The 25,573-nt window shown below is 38.0% G+C and overlaps 2 protein-coding genes across 3 annotated transcripts in view; one reads left to right on the top strand and one right to left on the bottom strand.

Annotated features, from left to right (window-relative positions):
- The window catches only part of PDGFD (platelet derived growth factor D), a 257,912-nt gene that overhangs the window by 128,792 nt on the left and 103,547 nt on the right, over positions 1-25,573 (top strand). The window lies entirely within an intron of this gene.
- Positions 1,995-7,575, bottom strand: DDI1 (DNA damage inducible 1 homolog 1). The gene has a single exon (XM_063671381.1). It carries the CDS (start codon positions 3,289-3,291, stop codon positions 2,101-2,103), a length of 1,191 nt encoding a protein of 396 aa, XP_063527451.1. The 5' UTR covers positions 3,292-7,575; the 3' UTR covers positions 1,995-2,100.

Here is a 25,573-nt window from a genome sequence, read left to right as displayed (position 1 = left end):
CCAGAAAGATTAAATGTGGTCTTGGCAGAAGGAAGAATGAAGACCAACTTACTGGAAGTTATGGGACAGTAGATTTCAGCTCAAAATAAGAAGCAAATAATTATACCTGAGATTTGTCTCAAAACATTATAGCTACCTCAGAAGGGGTGTTCCTCTGAGAAGGTAGGGTGGATATGGTCAGATTTGGTATAATGTAAACTGTCTTTTATCTTAAAGATTCTGTGGCTAACTTTAATGGGTCAGACACCCTGAGGAGTCTCATGTGATATATGCAAATAAGACTTTTTTTTCATAAATGAACCTTAAAATTGAATTCAGAAGAAGATGCTGAGGATTTTGCATATTTTTGTCAGTGAGAGAATCCATGAATTTATCAGGTCAATTTAAATTTATTCATAAGCATTTTGCTTATCCCTGACTTTACTCTGAATGTCTTTTTTCGTTAATTGCATTTGTTTTGAGTTCTTAATTACAAACAAAAGTAGGAAAGAAATCTGTCCATTTGATCATTTTTAGTGGTTCTACTGGGTGTAAAACTTTGTGCAAATGTAGACCAGACTGGGAAATGTGAGCATGGGAACACCTATAGAGAAGAAAAATGGGAGGTGAACTGATGGTGGCTGGAAAGGAAGAGGTGACTCTCTTTAGAAAGGGTGATTAGTATTACCAAGAAGCAAAACAAAAAGTATATGGGGATTATAAGGGAGAGTTTTTTTTTTTCTGTATCCTTTGGGAATGCTTTGTGTGGCTTTCTATCTTGTCGGGAAAATAGAATAACTTAAAGGATATCCTAGATCATAATGAGGTTTTAGTGCTTGAAAAGTGACCCCTCCCAGGAAAAAAAAAATTCATAGGTGAGGAATCTCAGTTGTAAAGTAGGTGAACTAATTTGTCTAAGTAATTAAGTGTAATCAAAACATACACGTCTTGATTTTGAATCCACTGTTGTAATACCAGTCTTGATAAATTATTGTCCTGAAACATTTCCCCTGCATTTGATGGCCTCAGGAAGCTGAAACTTTTCTCTCAGGTGCTTTAGCCGTGGGTTGTAATTAAGTCTAGGATCTTCCATTTCCCACTGTCAGTCGTAATAAAGAGTAACGTTGTCAGAATGGATAATTCTGAATGAGGCCTTAGAGATCTTATTCAAAAGTTTTCAAATGTTATTTTAACAGTGAAGATCTTTGTTCAAACAATATTGATGTAGTAGTAGCTTAATGTATAAAGCAGATTTTTACTTTAAAAAAGAGAGAGAGAGATGATCTAGTTGCAATGACTATTAGAGAACCTGGACCACTGCCTGTCCCCACCTCTCACTCCCACCACTGTACAACTTGACTCCCAAGAAGTACCATAATTTATTTTTAAAAAAATCTAATTTATTGCCTGTGTTTTACAGCCAGAGTTTCTTTGAATGCAGGGGAAATAGAAAATGTAGCATCCTTGGAGATAAATCCACTTTCTCAAACATGGCAAAAATAGTCTTTAGCTGTAGATTGCAGGGTGACTGCAGGGGATCCAGGGGAAGGGAAGGTGTAAATATGAGGAAATTGGTCTTTATGCTACCCCAAACAGACATGTATAAGTATTAGTTAACATCACAGTGTAATTGACCTACCATTTCTAATACCTTTCCCAAAGAAAACAAAACCTGTGAAAATGGGCATATTTCTCTCAATATAAAGAATTATTAGTGCTGATGTGAAATAGTTTTATGTGGATGCCTTGTAATGTCTGCAGCCATAGCATTTTTCCAGGGAATTCTGCAAAATAGCAATGATTTGGATAAGCCACCTGTAATCTGATAGGATAGTGTCTCTAAAGGAAAAGCTGGTTTTCTTTTTCATGGATTATCTGGAAATCAGCTGGAGCCTCCAGAGCCTTCCCAGGATGCCTTTCAGTGATCTCTGCACAAGGGAAATGGAAGAGGGACCAAGACCAAGGAATCAGGATTGACGTAGTTACCCATCTGAGAATGTAGTCCCAAGGTCAGGTTTAGTTGTTACTGATGTTTTTTAATGATTACATTGCCAGTGAGCTCTTATATAATTTCTGGGGACCTGAGGCTCCCTCAAGGTGGTAACATATTTATAGCATGCTTTAATGCTCTTTTCGTTCTGAATCCATGACCGAATGTGTAATTTCCTTGTCCGAAGACTCATCTTGCCCATTTACCATCCTAGAGCATAAGGGCAACTCTCCCTCAGGAAGAAAGTAAGTCTGCGTGCCAGTGGTGCCGATGACCAGCACATTTTTCTTCAAATCGATGGAACATTGATGTCTCCGGAGCATATCTAGGCCTAGAAGCATATCCATGGGTTGATCCTCAAGTATGGAGAAAGAGCACTGTAAGAAATCACCTTCAATTTGAATCTGAGCTAGATGAACACGGCCAATAATTCTCTGTGTGCCCACTCCTTTAGCAACCCCAGCCCACCGTCGGTCCACCAGCCTCATGATGTTACATTGCTCGGCACAAGCCTGGCTCATAATGGTCATCTGGGCGCCCGAGTCAACAAAAGCCTTCAAAGGATGCCCATTCACTTTGCAGTTAATGTAGAGCATAGTCACTTGTCCGAAACTCTCGGGGGCCTCTTCTATTGCTATATTCATGTTTTCTTCAATGTTCTGCTGCCGGATTTCCTCTTCTATTTTGGCCTGAGCTTCCGAATCCAGTGGGTCGGCCATGTAGAGACAAAGCCTCTCTTGCTCTCTCAAGGCCTTTTCTCTTTGCTGCTCCATCAGCACCTGAGAAAAGGTCTCAAGGCTTCCACTGAGCAGGGCTTCTGCCAAGGGAGGGTTGCGTTCCTTGAGCAGGGACAGATCGTGCGGGTTGGAGAGCAGCATGCTGCGGATCAGGGCAGGGCTGCCCAGACCTTGCGGGCCGGCCACCGTCTCTCCTGACGCCAAGCCATGTGACCGCTGGGCAGCGGGTGTGCGCTGCTGCTGCTGTCCAGGGTGCTGCGGACAGGAGCTGGACGTCCCGGGCACCGCAATGCCGCTGAAGTCTATACGAGGCTGGTTCGGGGCACGCCCTGGAGCCCGAGGTCCCACATTGTCCTTCTGCAGTAAAACCACGATATCGCCATCTTTGAGGCCGTAGGAGCCCAGGGAACAGTGGTCCTCGATGAGGAGTCGCTCCATGTGGATGATCTGGATCTCTTCGGCAGGAACTCTGGACTCCGCCTCACAGAGGACCTTGAAGTTTCGGAGCTCAAAGTCGGGGCTGACCTGGAGAGAGAAGGTGACCTCGGATAGGTCCCTCCGCACGCAGTACACGGTGATCAGCATGGCGGGGGCCCGAGCAGGCCTGGTGAGCAGAGGGCATGGGCGGCTCACTGGCGGGCTGGGGGGGGGGCCTGCGTCGTTGGCGCCGCTGCTCCTCAGGACTTGGTAGGTAGGGACCCCTCGGGCTCATTCACCTCTCAGAGAGGCGCGGACACTCATCTGTCTGGGGGCTGTCTCCCAGCCTCAGTGCCTGCTGTGTGACCAGGTGGAGCCTTGAGGTAGCACGTTGTGTTCCAAAGTCCATTTCTAAGTGTGCTGTTTGGAACCTAGAATGCCTACTCCCATGGATACACGATGGCTCAAAGCTGTCAGGTTTCAAGGCCAGCCCTTCAAAACCTATTTAACACATGATATGAAAGAAATGATTTCAACACTTTTTTTTTTTTTTTTTGAGACAGGGTTTTATCCTGTCACCCAGGCTGGAGTGCAGTGGCATAATCACAGCTCACTGTAGCATCGACCTCGTGGGCTCAAGCAGTCCCCCTCTCTCAGCCTCCTGAAAAGCTGGAACTACAGGCACAATCTACCATGCCCGGCTAATTGTTGTATTTTTTTTTTTTAATAGAGACGGGGTCTCACTGCATTGCCCGGGCTGGCTTCCAACTCCTGGGCTCAAGCAATCTACCACACTTCAGCCTCCCAAAGTGCTGGAATTACAGGTGTGAGCCACCATGCCTAGTTTTTCAACACTTTCTAAACAGCATATTATCATTTGTTTTGTTCATTTTAGAGTTGTATTCTTTGTACTTTTGTTTTTTCCCCAAACAGTAAGGATTTGTTTCTTACATGGCAAATACCATTCTATGTGCATAGTAGGAAAGTCAGATTTGGAGCCTGCCCTTGAGGAGCTCATGTTTCTGGAAAGGGATAGACAGGTGAATGGGTAATCACAATACTAAAGGCAAAACCTTTTACAAAGACATGTTCAGGGTACTGCCTTTAGTATCACCAACAGAACAGAGGATGTTTTCCTAAGGAGGAGACAAGCTGGATGTTGAAGGATGAGCATCTTCCAGGTGAAAATTGGTCTCACTCCAAAAGAAAGCAGTTTCATGTTACAAAAGCAGGAATTTATGGCAAGGGCTGTTATTTTTAGAGAAGGATGAGACATTTTATGCAATGAAAAAATTGTACATGACTTTGAGTACCAGGATATGAAGCTGGAAAAAAATTAGTTGGAGCCAATTTATGAAGTCATATGTGACTCTAAGGAGTTTAAATATTAAATATTATCAATTAGCAAGAAGTCCTCCTCCAAAAAAAAAAAGAAAAAAAGAAAAAGAAGTAAGGAAGGAAAGGAAAGAGAACAGATTTGAAGCAGGTGTTTGTGATTTTTTTAAAAAAAATTGACTTAAGGAAGAGGCTTCTTGCAACACATGGAGGACATCATGTGGCAGGAGGGCCAGTCAGGAGGCTTTTCCAGTGGTTCAAAGAGGGAGCTGTTGCTAGAGTGTGGAAACGTCAGGAGGCCCAAAGCCAAAGCAGTAGAGAAGAAAAATGTTTATTGAGTAAAACGGACAGAATGTGCATACCCCTTGGAGGTGGGGAGTGTAAAAGAAGTGGAATGTGTGGATAACACAGAGGGTCTCTAAAATGGGATATACGGTAGACGGGCCATTGCCTTGAAGGGAATGAATGAATGAGTGAGATGAACCTTTGAGGTGACCCATTTGACATCAGTTCTGTAGGAAAATGCATTAAGGATGCCACCCTAGAGGCCAGTATGCCTCTCTCTGACACTTGGGCACAGCCACCTTCTCCCTACTCTCCCACACCCTCACTTACACACCCACACGTACAAGGCTGTCATGGTAAGGGTGAAAAGTCCTTCAAGGCAAATGACGACTGGGTAGAAATCCTTGCATGCCAGTTATTTTTCTCTATGTTTAATAAAGTGTTTTGCGGCTGGGCGCCGTGGCTCATGCCTGTAATCCAGCACTTTGGGAGGCCAGGGTGGGCGGATCAAGAGGTCAGGAGATCGAGACCATCCTGGGTAACACGGTGAAACCCAGTCTCTACTAAAAATAAAAAAAATTAGGCAGGTGTTGTGGTGGGTGCCTGTAGTCCCAGCTACTCGGGAGGCTGAGGCAGGAGAATGGCATGAACCTGGGAGGTGGAGCTTGCAGTGAGCCGAGATTGCGCCACTGCACTCCAGCCTGAGCGACAGAGCAAGACTCCATCTCAAAAAAAAAAAAAAAAAAAAAAAAAAGTGTTTTGCATTGTACAGAGCTCATGTTTCCCTGGCTTGGTACTCCCAGGTGTACCTACTTATGAACCAAGATAGTCGATATTCTCTGATTAGTTTCCCTGCCTTCAAAGAAGGCCTGCACTGTTACACCATTATTCCATTATGGAGAGAAGGAAGTCACATCAGCCTAAATAATTATTTTTTGGCTCCTGTGTCTCATGTATTTGTCTCAGATGGAAGACTGTGTCTCATTCACTGCTCTAATTATCATAATGTTTCTAAGCTCATATTTGCTTATATTAGAAATGTTGACTGAACGCCCAGTGTATGTGAAGCATGTGTTAAGTTCTGGGGGAACAGACATGAATAATTTTAAATATAGGCTGTATTCTTAAAGGAGCTCACAGTCTAAATTAGAGCACATGCACACACACCAATTGAGGGGTAAAAAATACCACAGTAGTGGTATTCAGGAGAAATTAATAATATCTGAAGAAGAGATGAAGAAGATGGTGAGGGATGTTGGGGAGAGAAGACATCCTGAAAGAACTGAGTTTAGAAAGATGACAAGGAGTCAGCCATGCAGGGTGGGCCAGAGTGGAGACACAAAGGCTGAGAAGGAAGATGACCTGAGTTAGAGCTTTCAACTGGAAAAACAGTGTTTCATCATATAAGGATTATTTTTTAATTTTAAGAAAAAAAATCTAGAATTGTAATTTTCACCATTTTTACAGATGAATGACCCTTTGACTCAATAATATTATGTTATGGTTCTTTGCACCCTGACAAGTTTATCAGAGATTACTAGTGGTTTCCCCTGAGTTTGGAAACAATTATCATGTGAGATGTCACATGCAAACTACCCTGCTAAAGAACAGATTGAGAAACCAGTAAGACTTTAATTCAGTGTTCCTTTATCTTTTTTCCCCAAATAGCTTTGTACAATTTGTTCTTAAAACCATAGCAAGGAGGATTATACTGGGGCTTTTGTTTTTTTAATAGCAAGTGAAATTATTTTTGTAGAATAAGCTTCCTTTTGTTTTTCATAAAGCAAAAATTGTGAGTTCACATGAAAAGAAACTAACATCTTTTTTTCTATACCATTGCCTTCATACTGAACATATTTAAATTCTTTGTGATGTGTTTTATTATCTCACTGTAATTTTTTTACTTTGGGTGGCATTTTACATTTGTGTGTTTTTCAGCATTTTACCTGTTACTGAGAACAGACACTGGAAAGCAAAAAGCCTCAAGGTCTGGCCAATGAGCTGTCATCATTTCATAGGTCACAGGATGTCAGGGTTGGCAGGGATCCTTTGGATTCCATAGTCTAGCCACCCTCCACCCCTTATATCTGTTGCAAAACAGCCTGGAATCTGTTAAGGTAAACACAGCCTCCTGTGTTTAGTACTTCTGTGTATACATCATTGGATTCTTTCATTTTATCCAGCATGATTTGTGATTCAAATACCATATGTGTAATTCTCCCAACTCAAAATTTTAAATGAAAACCTCTTCTGACTGTGCAATGAACTTGGAGGTAATTGGAAATACATATATATGTATATTATATATTATACACACACACACACACACACACCCCTAAACATAAACTGTTGTTATACCATAAATCTCTGTCATGTAGTCTGTTGAGAAACGGGTTATCTGAATTATTGAGGTGTGTAAATCTAAGTAACTGAGGTTATCAAAACTTTTCTTGAGGAATTCTTTGTGAAGTATACTCCCTTACTTTTCTCCTTTAGTAAGTACAATATAAGAATATAATTAAATTTTTTTTTGATAAGTGAGATTCCTGCAGAGTCTCCAGGCTATCACTCAGAAATCAATTCTAATTGTATGGCCTAAATGCCCAGAAAACAGAAGAGATGGTACTGATTTCATACCAACCAAGTAAATAACCCCAAAGTTTTTTTTTTAATAAATCCACAATACCTTTTGTAATTTGCCTCTTTCTAAAAACTTAATATAGCCAAAAAAAAAGAAAAAAAGAAATCCACATAACTGATGGTTTCAGTTACGATAGTCAGTTGATATTTAAACTACTACCTCTTGCTATACTAAGCAAAATAATTGTCTTTTTAGTGAAAAAAAATAGAATACCTACATAAATGTCACTCTGTAACATATACAGTAATTAAACTATGCTAAGTAAATACATTTGCTTGCTACATTGGGATTTCTTCCTTTAAGGATGTGCTTGGTATTACCTTTAACATGTAATCAAGACTTATTAAGAGAGTTAAATCACAACTTGAGATTTTCAGTGCAATTTAGAAAAGATGCAGAATTTTAAAAGCTGTATCCTTAGGTTAGATAACTAATGTTTTCATAATTCTTTTATTTGCTTTACAGTAATACAATAAATTGTGCCAGAACAGTCATGAATGAACAACATGTATTTCTTCAGATAGTTATTTATTTATTTATTTATTTATTCATTATTTTTGTTGTTGTTGTTGTTGTATATATCTGCGTTTATTTCTTTTTAATTTATTTTAAGTCCCAGGGTACATGTGCAGGATGTGCAGGTTTGTTACACGGGTAAACATGTGCCATGGTGGTTTGCCACACCTATCAACACATCACCTAGGTATTAAGCCCAGCATGCATTAACTATTTTTCCTCATGCTCTCCCCTGCCTTTGCCCTTCCCTGACAGACCCCATTGAGTGTTGTTTCCCTCCCTGTGTCCATGTGTTCTCATTGTTCAGCTCCCACTTATAAATGAGAACATGAGGCATTTGGCTTTCTGTTCCTGTATGAGTTTGCTGAGGATAATGGCTTCCATCTTCATCCATGTCCCTGCAAAGGACATGATCTCATCCTTTTTTATGGCAGCATAGTATTTCATGATGTATATGTACCACATTTCCTTTATCCAGTCTATCATTGTTGGGCATTTGGGTTGACTCCATGTCTTTGTTATTGCGAATAGTGCTGCAATGAACATACGTGTACATATATCTTTATAATAGAATGATTTATATTCCTTGGCACATATACTCAGTAATGAGATTGCTGGGTCAAATGGTATTTCTGGTTCTGGATCCTTGAGGAATCGCCACACTGCCTTCCACAATGGTTGAACTAATTTAAAGTCCCACCAACAGTGTAAAAGCATTCCTATTTCTCAACAACCTCACCAGCATCTGTTGTTTCCTTGACTGTTTGAAAATCACCATTCTGACTGGTGTTAGATTGTATCTCATTATGGTTTTGTGTTGCATTTCTTTAATGATCAGTGATGCTTGAGCTTTTTTAAATATGTTTTTTGGTCGCATGTATATCTTCTTTTGAGAAGTGTCTGTTCATGTCCTTTGCCCACTTTTTAATAGGGTTGTTTGTTTTTTTCTTGTAAAGGTGTTTAAGTTCCTTTTAGATCCTGCATATTAGACCTTTGTCAGATGTTTAGACTGCAAAATTTCTCTCCCATTCTGTAGGTTGTCTGTTCACTCTGTTGATAGTTTATTTTTCTGCACAGAAGCTCTTTAGCTTAATTAGATCCCATTTGCCAATTTTTGCTTTTGTTGCAATTGCTTTTGGAGATTTCATCATAAAATCTTTGTCCATGCCTATATCCCAGATAGTATTGCCTAGATTTTCTTCTAGGGTTTTGATAGTTTTGGGTATTACATTTAAGGCTTTAATCCATCATGAGTTAATTTTCATATAAGGTGTAATATAAATTAATGAGTTATGACAAATGTGTAAATAAAATCTTGTGGTTGCTTAGAGGAGGAGGTTTATTTGTTTGGGATAAGGTGGGGTGCAGGGAGTGAATGGGACTGTCCAGAATACTCACTAGAGGAAGTGTCACTGAAGTGGGCCTGGAAGAATGATTTGGTAAATTTAACCATGATTATAGTGTACCTGTCTGGGTTCCAAACAGCTATCCTTTCCTTGATGTATACATCCTTGATGTATCATACCACTTTTGACCTCTTTCTCTTCACATGAATGTACATTTTTCTGTTCATATTTTTTCCTGGTAGATCTATAACCAAATGGATGCATTAAGATAGTAGGATTGGTATAGGAAAGGAATAGTAGTCTGGGCTTCTCAAAAAGTGGTTGTCCCATCCTAACATTTCTTCACACTGACAAAAAATAATGAATTCTGTGTTTCTTTTTGGTAGTGAAGAGGTAGTCTTTATTTCATGAGGACAAGCCTGTGCAGTGCCCTGAGTTGAAATCTGAATGGCCTTCTTCTCAGTTCACCTTCATCTGCTTTAGAGTTCGTGAAGATTGCTTCAAGACTTTGGCATTTCATTGCCCTTGAGCCTGGCCTTTATTATTCTCCAGCCTGTTAAGATATTTTATTGGAAACTAAGTGGATGTTGTCTGCATCAGGGATCTCCAAAATTATTTATGGGTGGTTTAATGTGAATGTATATACAGGTTGAGTTTCCCTTATCTGAAATGCGTGAGACCAGAAATGTTTGAAATTTCAGAGTTTTTTGAAGTTTTGGAATATTTGCTTATACATAATGAGGTGTCTTTAAAATGGGACCTAAGTATAAACACAAAATGTATGTATGTTACAAATGCACCTTATTCACATAGCCTGAAGGTAATTTTATACGATAATTTTGTGCATAAAACAAAGTTTTAACTTACATTTTGAATAAGACCCCTCCCATGAGGTCAGGTGTGGAATTTTCCACTTGTGTCATCATGTTGGAGCTCAAAACGTTTAAGATTTTTGAGCTTTTTGGATGTCAAATTTATGGTTTAGGGATGTTCGGCCTGTAATTAGTGGATATAATAGTTTATGAATTTGTTGATGGTACTACACACTTATTTATCATACAATAAAAATTCTCAAAATGACCACTTTTCATGTTATCCACATACACTCACCTCTGTGACATGAGACTCTTAACCTTAGTGTACAGAGTAATAGCATGCAGTCCACCCAAGCAGGAAAGATCTAGCCACTGGCCAAGACACCTCAAAAGGTATTTATATGGCACATCACTTCATTTATGGTGACATTTTGGGTCAGTCTTTGTAGAATGAAATTTGTTAGCTTCCAAATAGGACAGAGTATATTGAGAGATTCCAAAGAAATTTTAAAAAATGTACCATAACAACATGGTCATTTAGATATTTTATGAATTACGTACATGATAGGTAATGTTTCTACAACTGTCTTATAAAAGACAAAACTTCAGATTGTTGTTTATGCAGCTTTCTCTATTCTAAACAGCAGCTGAGTTAATTGATTACCACAGTAATTAGCGTGGCTAAAGCCCATCTCTCTATAGAATTTAATTGTATTCCAACCATGAAAATGAAAAACAAAGCCTGATCAACAAAAGCTTCACTTTTAAAAATAACAAAGAAAAGACAAATCAACTCAACTATTTTTCTCAGAAAAATTAAATTTAGCAGTCTGTATAGAAGGAGAATTCCTTCTTACGCCATCCCAATGGTATCTAGTCCATAGCATATTCTATTTTATTTTTTAAATGGTTTGGGAACACTAATGTCTCTGCAGGTTGTCTCTCTATTCTGAAAGATGTGGCACTCCCATGCCCATCGTCTGTTCCATTACGCTTATGAATATTCTGTCTCACTCAGCTCAGAAAATGTGCTTAACTGCTGATATGCTCTTGTTTACTTACGTATTGGTAAAATATTTCAGTGCTGCTTATTCACAGAAGCCGTTGGAGGCCTCCAGAGGACAGGAGCTAATCAGAGTAACCACATACTCTAGCTTTCAAAATCAGGGAACCAATTTATGATGCTGAAGAGAAAAGATGGTATCATTGATTTGATTTTTTTTTCCTTTACAAACTTTAAATGAAATAGAACTGAAAGCTCTCAGGCAACTCTAAAAAACTATTTTTGTCTTTTATTTTTCTGCATTTTTTTTTATTTCAAAACAACTTAAAACACTATTAACTGTGAACAAAGACTCGGTTTTATTTCATGTCCTTACTGCAGTATTTTTTATCTAGAATGTAGGGTTGTGGTGGCCCCTTCATGCCTGTGGTTAGGAGACAAGAAACCCAGTGTTCCAAGGATAACTTGTAAATTACTATTTACACAAATGAAATATACTGGCATTCAACTGACATCAAAAAATGAAGCCCCAGTGTAGTTGAGGTTTCTGATATTAAAATTGGGCTCTGAGACCATTTCTTTATAGAAAATTTAAAGCAAACAGGATCATCAGCTCCTCAATATGCAGCAAGCCAGCCTGAAAAAAAAAAAAAAGCAAAAACAAAAACAGAAAAGAGGACAAATTCAACTAAGAGCCATAATTTGTGTTCATAGGGATGGATATAGTAAATTTATCTAGCGGTTAGCCTCAGGTCTGTACCTTCTCTGTAGTAGTGTTAGGTAAGATCACCCCTTTATGATACTGGATTTTTTAATCTAAAACAACTAGGATTATCCTAAATACAAGTTGCCTTCCTAAGAAAAAGGAATCCATGCTATGCTTTTTTTTTTTTTTCTTTGACAGAGTCTTGCTCTGTTGCCCAGGCTGGAGTGCAGTGGCGCGATCTCGGCTCACTTCAAGCTCCGACTCCCAGGTTCACGCCATTCTCCTGCCTCAGCCTCCAGAGTAGCTGCGACTACAGGCGCCCGCCACCATGCCTGGCTAATTTTTTGTATTTTTAGTAGAGACGGTTTCACTGTGTTAGCCAGGATGGTCTCGATCTCCTGACCTCTTGATCCGCCCGTCTCGTTCTCCCAAAGTGCTGGGATTACAAGCGTGAGCCACTGCGCCCGGCCTACGCTTTTTAACCTAATAGGCTCTAAGCTGTAACTTCTTACCAAGAAGGCCAGGAGATCTTTTCTTTGAAAATATCAATTCAATCTGCCCTTGTGACCAAAAAGAGTCAACAAAATACAGGCATCTGCAAAAAACTATCAAAATTTAATCAATGTATGTTATTCTATTTTTTTATAAAAGGACAGTATTCTATATCTGCAGTTCTGGAAAAATAGTCACATAAACACACACAAGAACTGGATAAGATACAAGTCGGTGATGTAGAAAGCCTGTTGTGGCTTTGAAGTAACAAAAGTAGAGCTTAAGTGCCCTGGATTTGTCACTTTTTATCTGAATGTCCTTGGACAAAGCATTAATTTATCTGAGCCTCATTATCCTCTTATGTAAAATGGGGATGATGACAATAATCTCTTTTCCATAGGATTTTGGTGTGGACTTAATGGATAATTTGAATTTGTCTTGTAAATAGAAAAGCACTCTACCAAAGTATGTCATTTTTTCCTCATATGAGTGAAAACAATAATTAATAACCTGGAAAAGTCAGGCAAGAGGATGGAATTTATAAATGCTAAAAACACATGTAGATTAATTTTTAACTCCTTATTGACTAGGACCAGGTGCTGTCAGAACTGTCACAGCTCCCTTCAACCTTGCATTCATTCCAGGATGCCGCAGAATGTTCATAACAATCTTGATCACCAAATCGGTTTCAACACCAGAGAGTAACTTTCAAAAGTTGAATAAATACATCCTTTCATTGCATATGATTGTATCATGTTCTTGAATGTTGTTTTTAACCATAGCAGTCTGCAAAGTGTTCTTGGAGGTTAAAGAAAGTAGATGACAAGGTCTTTGTTCATAAGGTGCTTATGGAATTGTTAAGCAGACACAACACAATGAAAAGACAGTCTGTTCATCTAATTAATAGTGAAGAAGTGTAGCATATTAAGTCAGGTTAATATGGCTTACCTTGTGTGCAACAAAACTGTTGAACTTGACATCAAGAATATAAGTATGGTCTTTCCCATAAGTTAGTATTTGGAATTACTGTTGGGTAAGTTTATTTGTTGGATGGAGCAATGAAAGTCTCAGTCCACAGGACGTTTCCCTCAAAGGTTTTTTTTTAAAAACCAAATCCCCAAAACAAATTACAGAGTTAAGCAGATCAAACATTTCACAGTGAATGCCCAGAGTCATTTGGACTGGACATTGTAACCATGAGGCCGTAAGGTTTTCAAACCTAGGGGACAGCTCTAGACAAATGATAGCAGGCATCCAAATGTTCCTTTAAAAACTGGAATTTTTTTAAATGGGATTTTGACAGAGGTCATTGATCTGTGGTCATGGGATAACAGATGAATTATCTCAAAGCAGGTGCTTCAAACTTTTTTAGTGGTGTGCATCATGGTTTAAAAAATGTTTTTTGGTCACACTCAATATTTGTATATTTGTAAACTATATGTCATGTTGTATAACATAAGATATAAAATGGATGGAAATTATAAATGGGTTAGTTGATATATATACAAATTAAATGTCCAGTATTTTCTTCTACTCACCAATAGATCTTAAGGTGCAAAACCCTCACTTCTGTAACTATTAGTAGACAATTAATTCCCTGTTGCTTTGAGTGAATGGCCAAGGGTCAGGCTTCCTTTCCAGAAGGCATGGATTAGTATCAAAATAGGAAGGCAAGGAAAGCATAGTCTGAGAAGCATGAAGAGAAAACACACATATGGGCACATTCATGGGGAGAGACTAGCCTCTCCTGATACGGTATTCATCAGGTGGAGGTCAGGAGAAGATAGTGTTACAGCCATGGCTGCAGAGTTGGGATCAACAGCAGCAATGGCAGGAGCAGAAGGAACACAGCCCTACCTACCCTAGCTTCCACCCTTCCTGTCCCGGTACAGGGCACAGAAACACAAAGACCATCTGAGAGCCTTGGTAGAGAGCCCATGTGGTGCCTAACAGATATGTGGGTGCCCAAGAGAAAAGGTCAAAATAAGGACAGCAGGTTTAGAAAGACGTTACCTCTGCTTCATAGAGGCTGAAAGCTCATCAGTTCTTTAGAAAGGCAGATGAGTGAGCAAACAGCACTGTGATTCTGTGATGCTTGTTCTTTTGAAGCAGACACTGTTGCTGCCCTGCCTCATCTCCCTGTGCTCATGTTTGTGTTCCTACAAATGCTGACACCTTCCCTTTTCCAGTGCCCTCAGGTCTTAGTTTCTCTGCCCTTGGGAGGTTTGCTCAGGCCACCTCAGTGAGGAAATGCTGAGGCTTTCATACCCTTAGGGGAAACTCTGGGGTCTTATCCTGGTCTCAGTCTATCTACTTTCTCACATGTACTTCCTGGGATGACCTCTCAGATAAAGACTGCCTGTATCTACATCTTTGTCTCAATGTCAGCTTCTGGGGAGAAACAAACCAGAACTGCATTTGGCAGGAGTGGGAGGGTTTTATATTCTATCCGTTGTATCCATTGTGTTGTGTTTGTTTTTCTCAAGTAATTTTTCCTAGAGTCTCAAACAATTCATGTAGATTTGACAGAAAGCTAGACACAATGGATTTGCACCCCATACCATCTGGTCAAAATCTTGGTGCCTGGGTCAAGGTTCCGTTTTGGTGTGTAGCTTTTATTAATTCTGCATGTCCTGTAACAGTGTTCTCAACTGTTGCTCTAAATTGGCTGATTCACATTTCAAAGTGCCTGTCAGTAGATCTCAAACTTTTATGCAGTTGGTAATTACAATATATAATAAAATGTAACAGGCTGACATCTTGGCATAAGCCCTAAGGGCATGGGCTTTTGATGTGCCAAGGTTTGAGTCTCCACTTTGACACTTTTAGTTCTGTGCAAAAGTTTCTTTACGTTTAAGAGAAGGATCTCAATGTTGGTATCCTGTTGACTCCTGAAAAATACACATAGCATTGATTTGGGGGTTATTCTAAAGTATCAATCACTTATGATATTCAGTTAAATTGAGCAATATAGCTTGGGAGGACATGCTTCATATTCTACCCACAACTTCTTGAGATCCATTCTTCAATAGAGATTATACAGATTTGACACTTACATGTGCAAATAGGTCATTTGTATGCAAATTTTTGACAGATACCTATGTATCTATCTCATTGCTTTGACAGTACAGTCATGCACCACTTAATGACAGGCATACTTTCGAGAAATGCATCTTTAGGTGATTTCATCATTGTGTGAACGTCATAGAGTGGACTTACCCAAACCTACATAACCTGCAACACTATATGGTATAGCCCTTGGCTTCTAGGCTTCAAACCTGTACAATGTGTTACTGTACTGAATACTGTAGGTAACTGAAACACAATGGTATTGTGTATCTAAACCTAAGTATAGTAAAAATACAATGTTATGATCTTATGGGACTACTGTCTTAGATGCAATTTGTCCTTGAGGGAAACATTATGTGTTATGTGATTGTATTAGCAAACACTAGAGATACACCAGCTTAAGTATCAGTTATTTGTATGCAATTCAGTCAACTCACTGTGGTTCCTTGAAGAAAATTCATGTACTCTGACCATTTGTTTTACATGTGGAATGTCTACAGCAGCATGATTACTGATGCATAAAACTGCTCTTTCTTTTTTTTGCATGGTACCTTCATATTCAAATGTATCCTTAAAGCCTATACTTGGAAATATTAATCCTTTTGATTTACCTATTTTATCCTAATTTATAACCCGAGATAAAAACTTCTTTTCGATACTCAATGCCAAGTTATACATTTTATGAGACCTTTCCATTTACCAGAGTCGCAAAGGAAACCACCTCTAGTCATGTGACATTTTTTCCTGAGAGCTTTAGTTAATGTTACATGTATGGCATATGTTTAAGTTTATAAGAGGTTGCCTAAAGAAAAGCTGTTGGGGAAATGCTTGGCATCATATTAATGCAAGTCAGTATGTTCCAAGTTTGTCCACCTTTTTTTCTTATATTAGCAATGTTTACATATTAAAATATGGCTAATGAATGATACAAGTACATGTTGTGGTCATTTTGCTCTGAATTAGACTTTTAGCTATAACAGGGAAATTGGTCCTAGAAGAAGTTCTTCAGTAAATGCATAAGCTGTGATATACTTCTTACCAACCTGTAAAATTCCATCTGATAGTTGGTAGCTATAATAGTTCATCATTGGAAGAAAAATGCTGAGCAAATCTCCAGATCATGTTTACTTAATCTTTATTCTATGGCTACATAATGTGTTTCATGAAAAAGTTATGTGGCATTTCTTAACAGTAGATTGTGTTTACATGATCGTAACACTGGACAGTATGAAAAATTGTACAATTTACTAAGAATGGATCGATAGTGTGCTTTTATATATTAAAGCCAGAACCATGGATATAAAGAATAAACATCTTTTTTTTTCTCTTCTACTCAAAATCAGCACTTCTTAAATCTTACCCAGTAGGAAGGAACATTTCTGGAATGATTATATAAACCTGTCTTTGGTGGATTGAGTGAAATGGCAGATACCTCACCTTAATTGCAAAAGGGCCATTGAAGCTTGTGATATCAAGAGCTCCCTGTAAAGCCAGGATGGCTGACATTCTATTTGAAATGCATTAGGGCAAAGAAGTTTGTAGTTCAGAAAGATGTAAGTAAAATACTGCTCAGATGGCATTTTCTGTTGCTTACCTTGCAGCTGTTATTTATTAGATATTCTTGTTATTTAATTATATGTTTTTTGAGGAGATACTCAAGGTCATAGTTACAGCAGATTTTTAATTATATAGAAAGCTATAAAAAGTGGAACATTTCACCCTGGGGAGCCCCCCAAAATGACTGTAACCACTTTATTAAGTGAGCTACCACAGAGTTTGGCTATGGTTACTAAATCAAAGGTTTGTGTACATGTTTTGTTCCTTGGGCAGTCATTGTTTCCATAGTTTTCATTTTTCACTATCTGGAAGTGCAAACAATAAACCTTTCAGGAAAAAAAACAAATTTTATATTTTTTATAGTTACTACCCACATAGTGTTCAGGAAACTTTACCAACAAAAATAGCCTATAAACTTAGAGTGTGTGTGTGTCTATGTGTGTGTATATACATATATTTCTATGTACACACACACTAAATTTTGTATGAATATACACATATATGTACACACACATATGTTTTTAGTGTGTGTATATATATTGAGTTATACATATATAATATTTTCTAAATATTTGTTAAGGTTCAAATATATATACAAAACTTTGGCTTAACATAGTAAAAACAAACTGAGACAAAATACTGTATCACTTTTATTTTTGTAAATTGTAAGGTCATTTTTTTTCCTTTCCCCTAATGGGGTTGCATTCAGGTATTTTGGAAACTGACCTTGGAAATTGGAGGGGGGTAAAATCTATTCTTTATTTGTGCTGCAGGTTTTATATGTTACTGTAATGTCATACTTCCAAACAATAATCACAAAAGCATTATCCTATAAGAAGTCCTGTTTGTCCAGTCAATGCACAGAGTCTACGTAAATTAATGCAGTTGTCTCTTTAAGGCTGTTGAGTCCAACTATTAGTCTTGAACAGTATGCCAGTGGAATCCATTATGTTAGAACTTGAAGGAAGAACACGAAGGATTGTAGATCAATTGAGTCCACAGTGTGAAATACAAACTCTACTTTTACTTTATCAAAACTATTTTAAGAAAGCAAACTGAAGAGTAGATCCCAATATATTTCAGCCTGCTGGCATTCTATTATTCGGTTAAAATCCCTACTCTTTCGTAAATGATTAAAATTTCTACTCTATTCCAGTTTGAAACATTCTTCTTTCATTAACAAAGTACTGGTCTTTGTGCTTATGTTCTCTTTTTGTCCTTTGCTACATTAACTGGGGTAGAAAATAAGGAAGAATGGTTGTTTCCTTGTATTAGAATCCTGATGGGATTCTTAGCACTTGTGAAATTAATGGGTTTTTAACACCTGCCTGAATGTGCTACTCATAAACTTGGCCATTAATACTCCTTCCTCTATGCCTGTACCCAAGGTGTTAGTATTCCCCCACCAATGCTATCCATCTCAGCAGCCCTCTTCCACACAAGCTTTGGAAGGTGCTGTTCTAATGTGAATTGGTTAGCTATCAGCATAATAAGCTGTATAACCACCATCCCAAAACTCAGTGGCTTAAAACAGAAATCATTTATTCTCTCTTGTGTTTGAGATCAAGTCGAGTTTGACAGACCTACACTAGGATTGGATGGTGCTGGCTCCCAGAGTCAGGTTGGATATAGATATGCTCTATGTGTTTTTTATCTTTGGCATAACAGGCTACCCAATACATGTGCTTCTCATGGCAGCAGCAGAAGCATAAGCGGGTCAAGTAAAAACAGTGGATGACTCCTAAGGCTTAAGATCACAATTAGTACCCAACATTCTTTCTGCCTGCATTCTGTTGTCTCAGTCAATTCACATTCCCAGTCTCAGTATCAATGGGGCAGGAAAATAAAGTGGTTGACATTAGAGGGAGTACTACAAAGTCACATGACAAAGAATGTGGAAACTATAGAAAGATGAAGAACTCGAACAATAATGCAATCTACCATATCATACACTTAAAATTAGCCTCTTTTCTCTCTCAAAACAATGCTGTGCAAGGCAGCTCTAGAATAATTCTCTGACTAATACGACTGGTTTTTCAGTAGGTCATTCTGAAGAGAATCAATCCATTCCTAGTTTTCTGTAGACCACTGCAGCTCAGATGGGATCCATGGACTAGCTGCCATTGCATGAACCCTTTGCTTTTGATCCACAAAAAGATAAAACAGTTACACCAAATGTAGATTAATTATGACCCCAGGTACATTATTCAGTTTGCTGAAATTGTTTTTATGGAGCAAGAAACTGTCAATGAAGGAAGCAGTATGTTTTGATTTTCAACTTGGCTCAAGGTATTCTTCATATAGCAGACAGGCACTTTGAGTAGCATTATCCAAGAGCTTGTCTAGAAAAATGTATTCCTTAATCCAGGATTTTGTTTCTTTCACTAACTATAGATTATACACATTTTCAGAACTGAAGTTAAAACATAATGAATTTGATACTTTTATATTAGCATTATAGTTCCTTTCTGTTTGAAACTATTCAAACAGAATTGTTGACCAGTAGCATAGGTCTATGCAGGGAATAATGTAACATTAGGATAGATATGAAATTTGGCAATTATGTAAATGCATAAGAAAAATGAAGTATAAAATATGTCTGTTTTCTAAGCCCAGTACTCCCAAAATATAGTCATTGCCCTAAATAGAAAAGTATGTTTTCCACTGCCTCTTGTATCATATTCTGAAAACATTTATTATGTTCCTTAATGTGTACAAGTTACCTATTTAAAATACATATGTGATGTAATAAAAATATATTGCTATTATTGATATTTATATGGTTTGTCATACATATTATCTCATTCTTGTGGGATTGAAACATATCTTCCATTTTTTACTTCCATTTAGAACCTATCAATAAATCATTTGTAATAGCTTTGGGAAAGATTAAATGGATAGAATCAGGTCGTACTTTGTGGAGTTTATATTTTCAGTATTATGTTCACACAGTCATCTCAAACTTATTAGAAAAAAAAATTAATGAAATAGCTGCAGGGCCTAACATTTCTAGAAATAGTGTCAAGGAAGGCCAAATTTAAAATACAGCATTAAGTATATATCTCCATCTCTACATTTTATTACATATGTTGCTTCTACTCTCTGAAGCAATAAATCGGCCTAGGAAACTGCCTCTCCATCTTCTGAACTCCTAAAATGTTTGCTGCCTAGAAATTTGTTTGGTGTTTATTTACTCATTGGTGTTATTTTTTCTGTGCATCTGTTTAGCTTAATCACGTTTGTAGACTGTTTTACATTCAGTAAAACATTTCCATATTTTTTTATTTTTGATGCTTACAGCAGCCCCATGGAGATGTGAATGTTATCACTATTTTGTAGATGAAGGAACTGACATCTAGATTAGGTGATTTTTTTCCCAAAGACACACAACTAGAAAGTAGTAGGGAACACTCCAAACACATTTTTATTTTTAAAAGTTCATTTATGTCAGCCCTTCTATAATAGACACAGAAGATATAACGTGTGTGCAGCCATTTGTCTCCCTTCCATGCTCAGGACAGAAACTAATAATTATACATGATAATCTTTCTCCCAAATCATATCTACAGCCTCAGAGAACTTTTTAACACACTATTTCAGAAAGAATCTTAACATTTTTGGAGTTGGCCTTCAGAATTAAATATGTTTGATTTTCCAGCTATATATCTCACTTTGTTAGATTTATGTCTTTTGTCTCCTTGGCCCTATTGTGTCTGCCATTGTACTTTGCACAAAATAATACATGCTAAATAAATATGTTAATAGTTTTTGGTTAAATGGGTAAAAGTAATAATGTGACAGAATTTAGTTGACTCGAGGAAGTTTTTTTCTTTTATTATCCTTGAATAATTTATTTCTCAGACAGTAATGGGCCTCATTTGTGCCAATAAAATGGCACATATTAAATTTTCTGTCACAATGCTTGACCCAAAGAATGCATTTTATACATTTGAGATTCAAGGATGAATTTATTCAGTGAAAATTTATTGAGCCTTTACTCTGTACCAACTCTGTGCTAGGTGCTGGACATACAATATTGAACAAGACAAATATAATCCTTAGCCTTTCAAAGCTCATTGTTTGCTAGAAGAACCAGATATGAAACAATAAAATCCACACATATAATACAAAGTAGAATGTGTGTTTTTAAGGAAAAGAGTTGCCTGCAATGATAGAAATGATGCCCAATAAAAGAAGAGTTTTCCTGGTGAGGAGATAGAGGGTGAGCATTCTTTGCAGAGGACACCCTCTGCATTCTAAGGAGGTCCCAGGGCAGGGAAGTGCTTGGAGCCAAGGAGGACATGCCAGGCCATTGTGGCTGAAGACAAGGATCAAGGAGCAGAGCCATAGCTCTTTCCCTAAAGAACTAAAAAGTCCAGTAAGGAAAGAGGCACAAATCGGCAACAGCATTAATACTACACAACACATTAAATGAGAAAAAGAATCAAAACAGTTTGTGAAAGAGAGGCAGGGTTAGAAATGCTTAACAGATGAAGAAGTGGTAAACCACACTTGGGGCATGAGAGGGAGGCAGAAAAGGACATGTATGAGTGCCAGGAGCACAGTGACTTGTGCGAACATTGCTGACCAGGGCTCCTGCCTGAAGAACAGGGCCATCTGGGGACCACCTGGATTGCAACTAACAGAGACGGGGATATATGAGTTGGGCAGATTCCCCAAAAGACATCTTCCTATACAGAAGCAATCTAACAAGATCACATGTCATGGGTTCGACTGCAGGGTTTGTGAATTCTGACTTCGAAACTGCAAATGAACCCACTCAGTTAATGAATGGACAATGGCAGACACGGTAGGGCCAGGGAGACAAAAGACGTAAATCTAACAAAGTGAGATATATAGATGGAATATCAAACATAATTAATTCTGAACTCCAAGTCCAAAAATGTTAACTTCTTCAGTACTGTTTACTGATATGTAAGTGCACAGAAGCATCTTGCCTCAAGAATATTGAGTTTCATTCATTTGTTCAATAAATATTAATTGAAATCCTCCTATTACTTCTCATTAGGTTCAGATACAACACTGAATGAGTCCCAGTCTTTATTTTCCAGAAGCTTTCAGTCTGGGAAATGGTGTGTGTGTGGAGGGGGGTGGGGTGCAATTAGGGGACAATGTAAAGGGTAAGTTTTACAGGTGGAATCAATAAAATGGCACATGTTAAATTTTCTGTTGCAGTGCTTGACCCAAAGAATGTGGTTTCCCTTCCTCCATTCCCATTTATCATAGCATAAGGTACTGTATTTTTTTAATCTGAAAATCTCTGTCTTGTGAGAACTGCAGTAGTCACTGTAGTAGATTTTCAAATCTTTCTGGAGATATAAATGGCAGTCATGGTACTTTACAAAACAGCCACTCTAGCAGATGCCAAAGATCTTATCGATGGTGCTCTTAAAAATTAAACATCATGTACTTACTTTCTGCAAGTCTCTAACGTGTATACATATACAAGGCTTTAGATCTCCCTCACAAAAGTTAGCACTCTAGCATATGTAGTAAGATAAAGATATAAGCAGTGTCCCTTGACTGAGTCTTTTAAGGCATATGTCACACACCCACAAATAATCCCACAGGTAGAGGAAAAGATCAAGACTCCTACATCTGTTATTATTTGTTGAACGGTTTCGTGTTTAGGCATTTGGAATTTATGAGGATTACTGATTGGAAAGACCATATTTTTTGTAATGGAGGTGGATGTTGGATTGGGCAGAACAGTGATGAAGAATATGTTGAGTGTTAGACTGGAAATTTGAACTGGAGAAAGTAGATGGAGACTAAAACGTGGGCTGTGACTCATTCTGCAATGGATAGAGGTTTAATCTTCCTATCTGATGTCCTGGTGTTTGTTTGCATATACTGGATAATTAAAAAAACAAAAACAAAAACAAAAACAGGAAAAACACCCAAGGAATGTTAATAGATCTAAGTAAAGAGGGTACCTTAGTCCGCTCAAGCTGCCATAATAAAATACTGCACACCAGGTGGCTTAAACAACAGAAATTTATTTCTCACATTTTTACAGGCTGGGAAGTTCAAAATCAAGACATCAGCAGATTTGGTGTCTGGTAAAGCCTGTTACCTGATGTATATAGATGGCACCTTCTCTCTATGTCCTCACATGGTAGACAGGTTAGGAATCTTTCTGGAGCCTGTTGTATAAATCAGTAATCTCGTTCATGAGGGCTCTGCCTTGTGATCTAATCACTCCCAAAAGGCCTCACCTCCTAATACCATCACCTCGAGGGTTAGAATTATTTGGAGGGGACACAAACATTCAGACTATAGCAGAGAAATTTTTGATGGCTGAAAAAGTCAGAGATTTCTTCCTGAAACCTGCTTCAAGGTGACCAACGTTTCTTAAATAGTGCTACATGGCAAATTGTAGAAGAAAGGATTTTTCTGCCAATCCCACCTTTACACCAAGCCACCTTGTTCAGAGCAACAACTGTGTAATATTAATGTTTTCATTCGAACAGTGGCTATGGTGCCCTTTCCATGTTAAAGTAGCATTCGTACACTCAGGAAATATCGGTTGAATGCATATTTCAAGGGCCTTTTAAAGCTTGATATAAACACAGACATACCCAGTAGTTGCTAATTACCGCTCATTGGTTGCCACTCCAACTTCTCTCTTGCCCCTTATTTCTTACTTTTACCCTGATGGGTGGACATGGGCCTCAGCTCAGGGAGAACTTTGTGTGGGTCCAAGCCAGTCTTGGTAAGTCTGTTCCCCTTGCCAGGACTGGCATAGGCCTGAGAATATGCCCAGATTCTGCCCAATGAGACAGAGGGAAAGCTTGCTTGGGGGTTTGAGAAAGGCTCCACTTTCTTAAAAAGATATTTAGAAGTATGTCAAGAAAGGCCTTTTCTTTGGCCTTGAATCCAACCCTGTGAGGGAGAGATAGCTGAAACTGCTGTCACATTTTAAGGAGAGCAGCCAACACATTCAGGATGGCAGAACAGAGAGGTGGAAAAACCCATGACTACCATGCAAAGCCATGAATTAATCAAACCTGAAAGTATCTACCTCCTGACTTCCTGTGAGAGATGACACCTTTTCCTTATTGTCTCAGTCAATTTTAGTTTGGTCATCTATAAAATTTGCAGCCAAAATTAGCTTTTATAAGACCAGCAGATGCATTAAGCATGTGATGCTGTGCAAATAAAAAGACCTCTGCCTATGTGTAAAATTTCAGAGGGATTCATTCAACAAGTAGATTTTGAGGGATTCATTCAACAAGTAGATTTTGAGAGCTTACTACTATTTAAAATTGATTAATTGCGAGAATGTGTTTCTGTTGAGGTTTTGGACTCTGTAGCACAAACATGAAATTGATAGTAAAAACCAGCGGTCATTCAATGTTGTTTCCACGTGAGCTCTTTATATGCATGAAGGGACTGTCTGTGTCTCTGTTTTTAACCAAAAATGAAAATAGAAATGGAAAATGGGTGAATGGCTAAATTGGACAACCATGCAAAACTCTCACATGATATTGTAACTTTGTGAAATATGCCATTCTGGAGTTCAGTGCATACTAATACTCTGGTGCTTTTTAATTTATTCAGTTTTCAACTTATTAAAACCCATTTCATTCAGTACATAGTTACTAGATCTAATGTAAAGACATATATAGGCTAGAAAATCATGCTTTTGAATATACTGTTTTCTTTAAGGATAAAGTTAAATAGATGATTTTCCTATGTGAACATTTGCTTTAAAATCCTTTTTTGTATTCCAGATACAAAGGTAATGCTGTCTTTATTTTTCTTTTTTCTTCTGAAATACCAAGAAAGATGACCTGTAGTTCTTCTTGCCTCTAAAATCGGTCTTTTTTCTCAGATTAATTTAAAATGTAGCTTTGTTCACACCTGAGACCCCTTGAGAATAAACAAAATCTACATTTATTTTTCAAGCAGTTCCCTGTCAATCTAAGAAGAAAAGAGAATCTTGTTTCAATTGCTGGCTTCTCATAGCATGGCATTTGTAGCAATCTCACAGAAGATTAGTAACTCTAGCTCAATTTGAAACTTAGATTTTTATTGAGTGTGCTTCAGAATAAAATCTAGTAAGATTTAAAAGCAAGTATTCATGGTTTATGAATTAATTTTTTTAAGTAGCACATTAAGAGTTTGGAGGAAGAGATTCACCAGCAATATCTTTGAAGCCTTCAAATGATGGGAATTTCCTTTGCAAAAATAACAGCAACAGAGGGATTGAGAACTTGACCATTCTGCCTAGTGGGATCATACTTAGGATGAAAGCATGAATTTATTCACCATCTAAATGCAGCTCCTAATTCCCAACAGGCACTCTGTAAAATCTCAGTAAATGCTGATAGAGTGAGGAACTACTTTGGGTCTTGTCCCAGAATATAACTTCAAATTTCTTTTCTGCTAATCATGTGAGAGACTATTTGATTATTATTAATATATGGGCTCCCAGGGAAGCCAGACAGATGCCAGTATATTATTAGTCATTTTTTCCATAAAGCTCACCAATTTTGTAGCATAAACCACAGTAGACCTCGAAGATGGCTTCACAAATTGGCTGCTTTTAGCAATGTAGGCACACACAATCCCATCTTTCTCAAGATGTATTAAATGCTAGTATGTACTATTCTTTATTAAAAACTACTTCTAACTCATCTGAAAAAAGGATTCTAGATT

The sequence above is a fragment of the Pongo pygmaeus genome, chromosome 9 (assembly GCF_028885625.2).
Source record: "Pongo pygmaeus isolate AG05252 chromosome 9, NHGRI_mPonPyg2-v2.0_pri, whole genome shotgun sequence".
NCBI classification, from domain to species: domain Eukaryota; kingdom Metazoa; phylum Chordata; class Mammalia; order Primates; family Hominidae; genus Pongo; species Pongo pygmaeus.
Note: the sequence above shows the minus strand (reverse complement) of the source record. Positions and strands in the feature narration are given on the sequence as shown.

Coding starts and splice junctions, on each gene's coding strand:
- DDI1 (XM_063671381.1), bottom strand. CDS start 3,291: ATGCTGATCACCGTGTACTGCGTGCGGAGGGACCTATCCGAGGTCACC.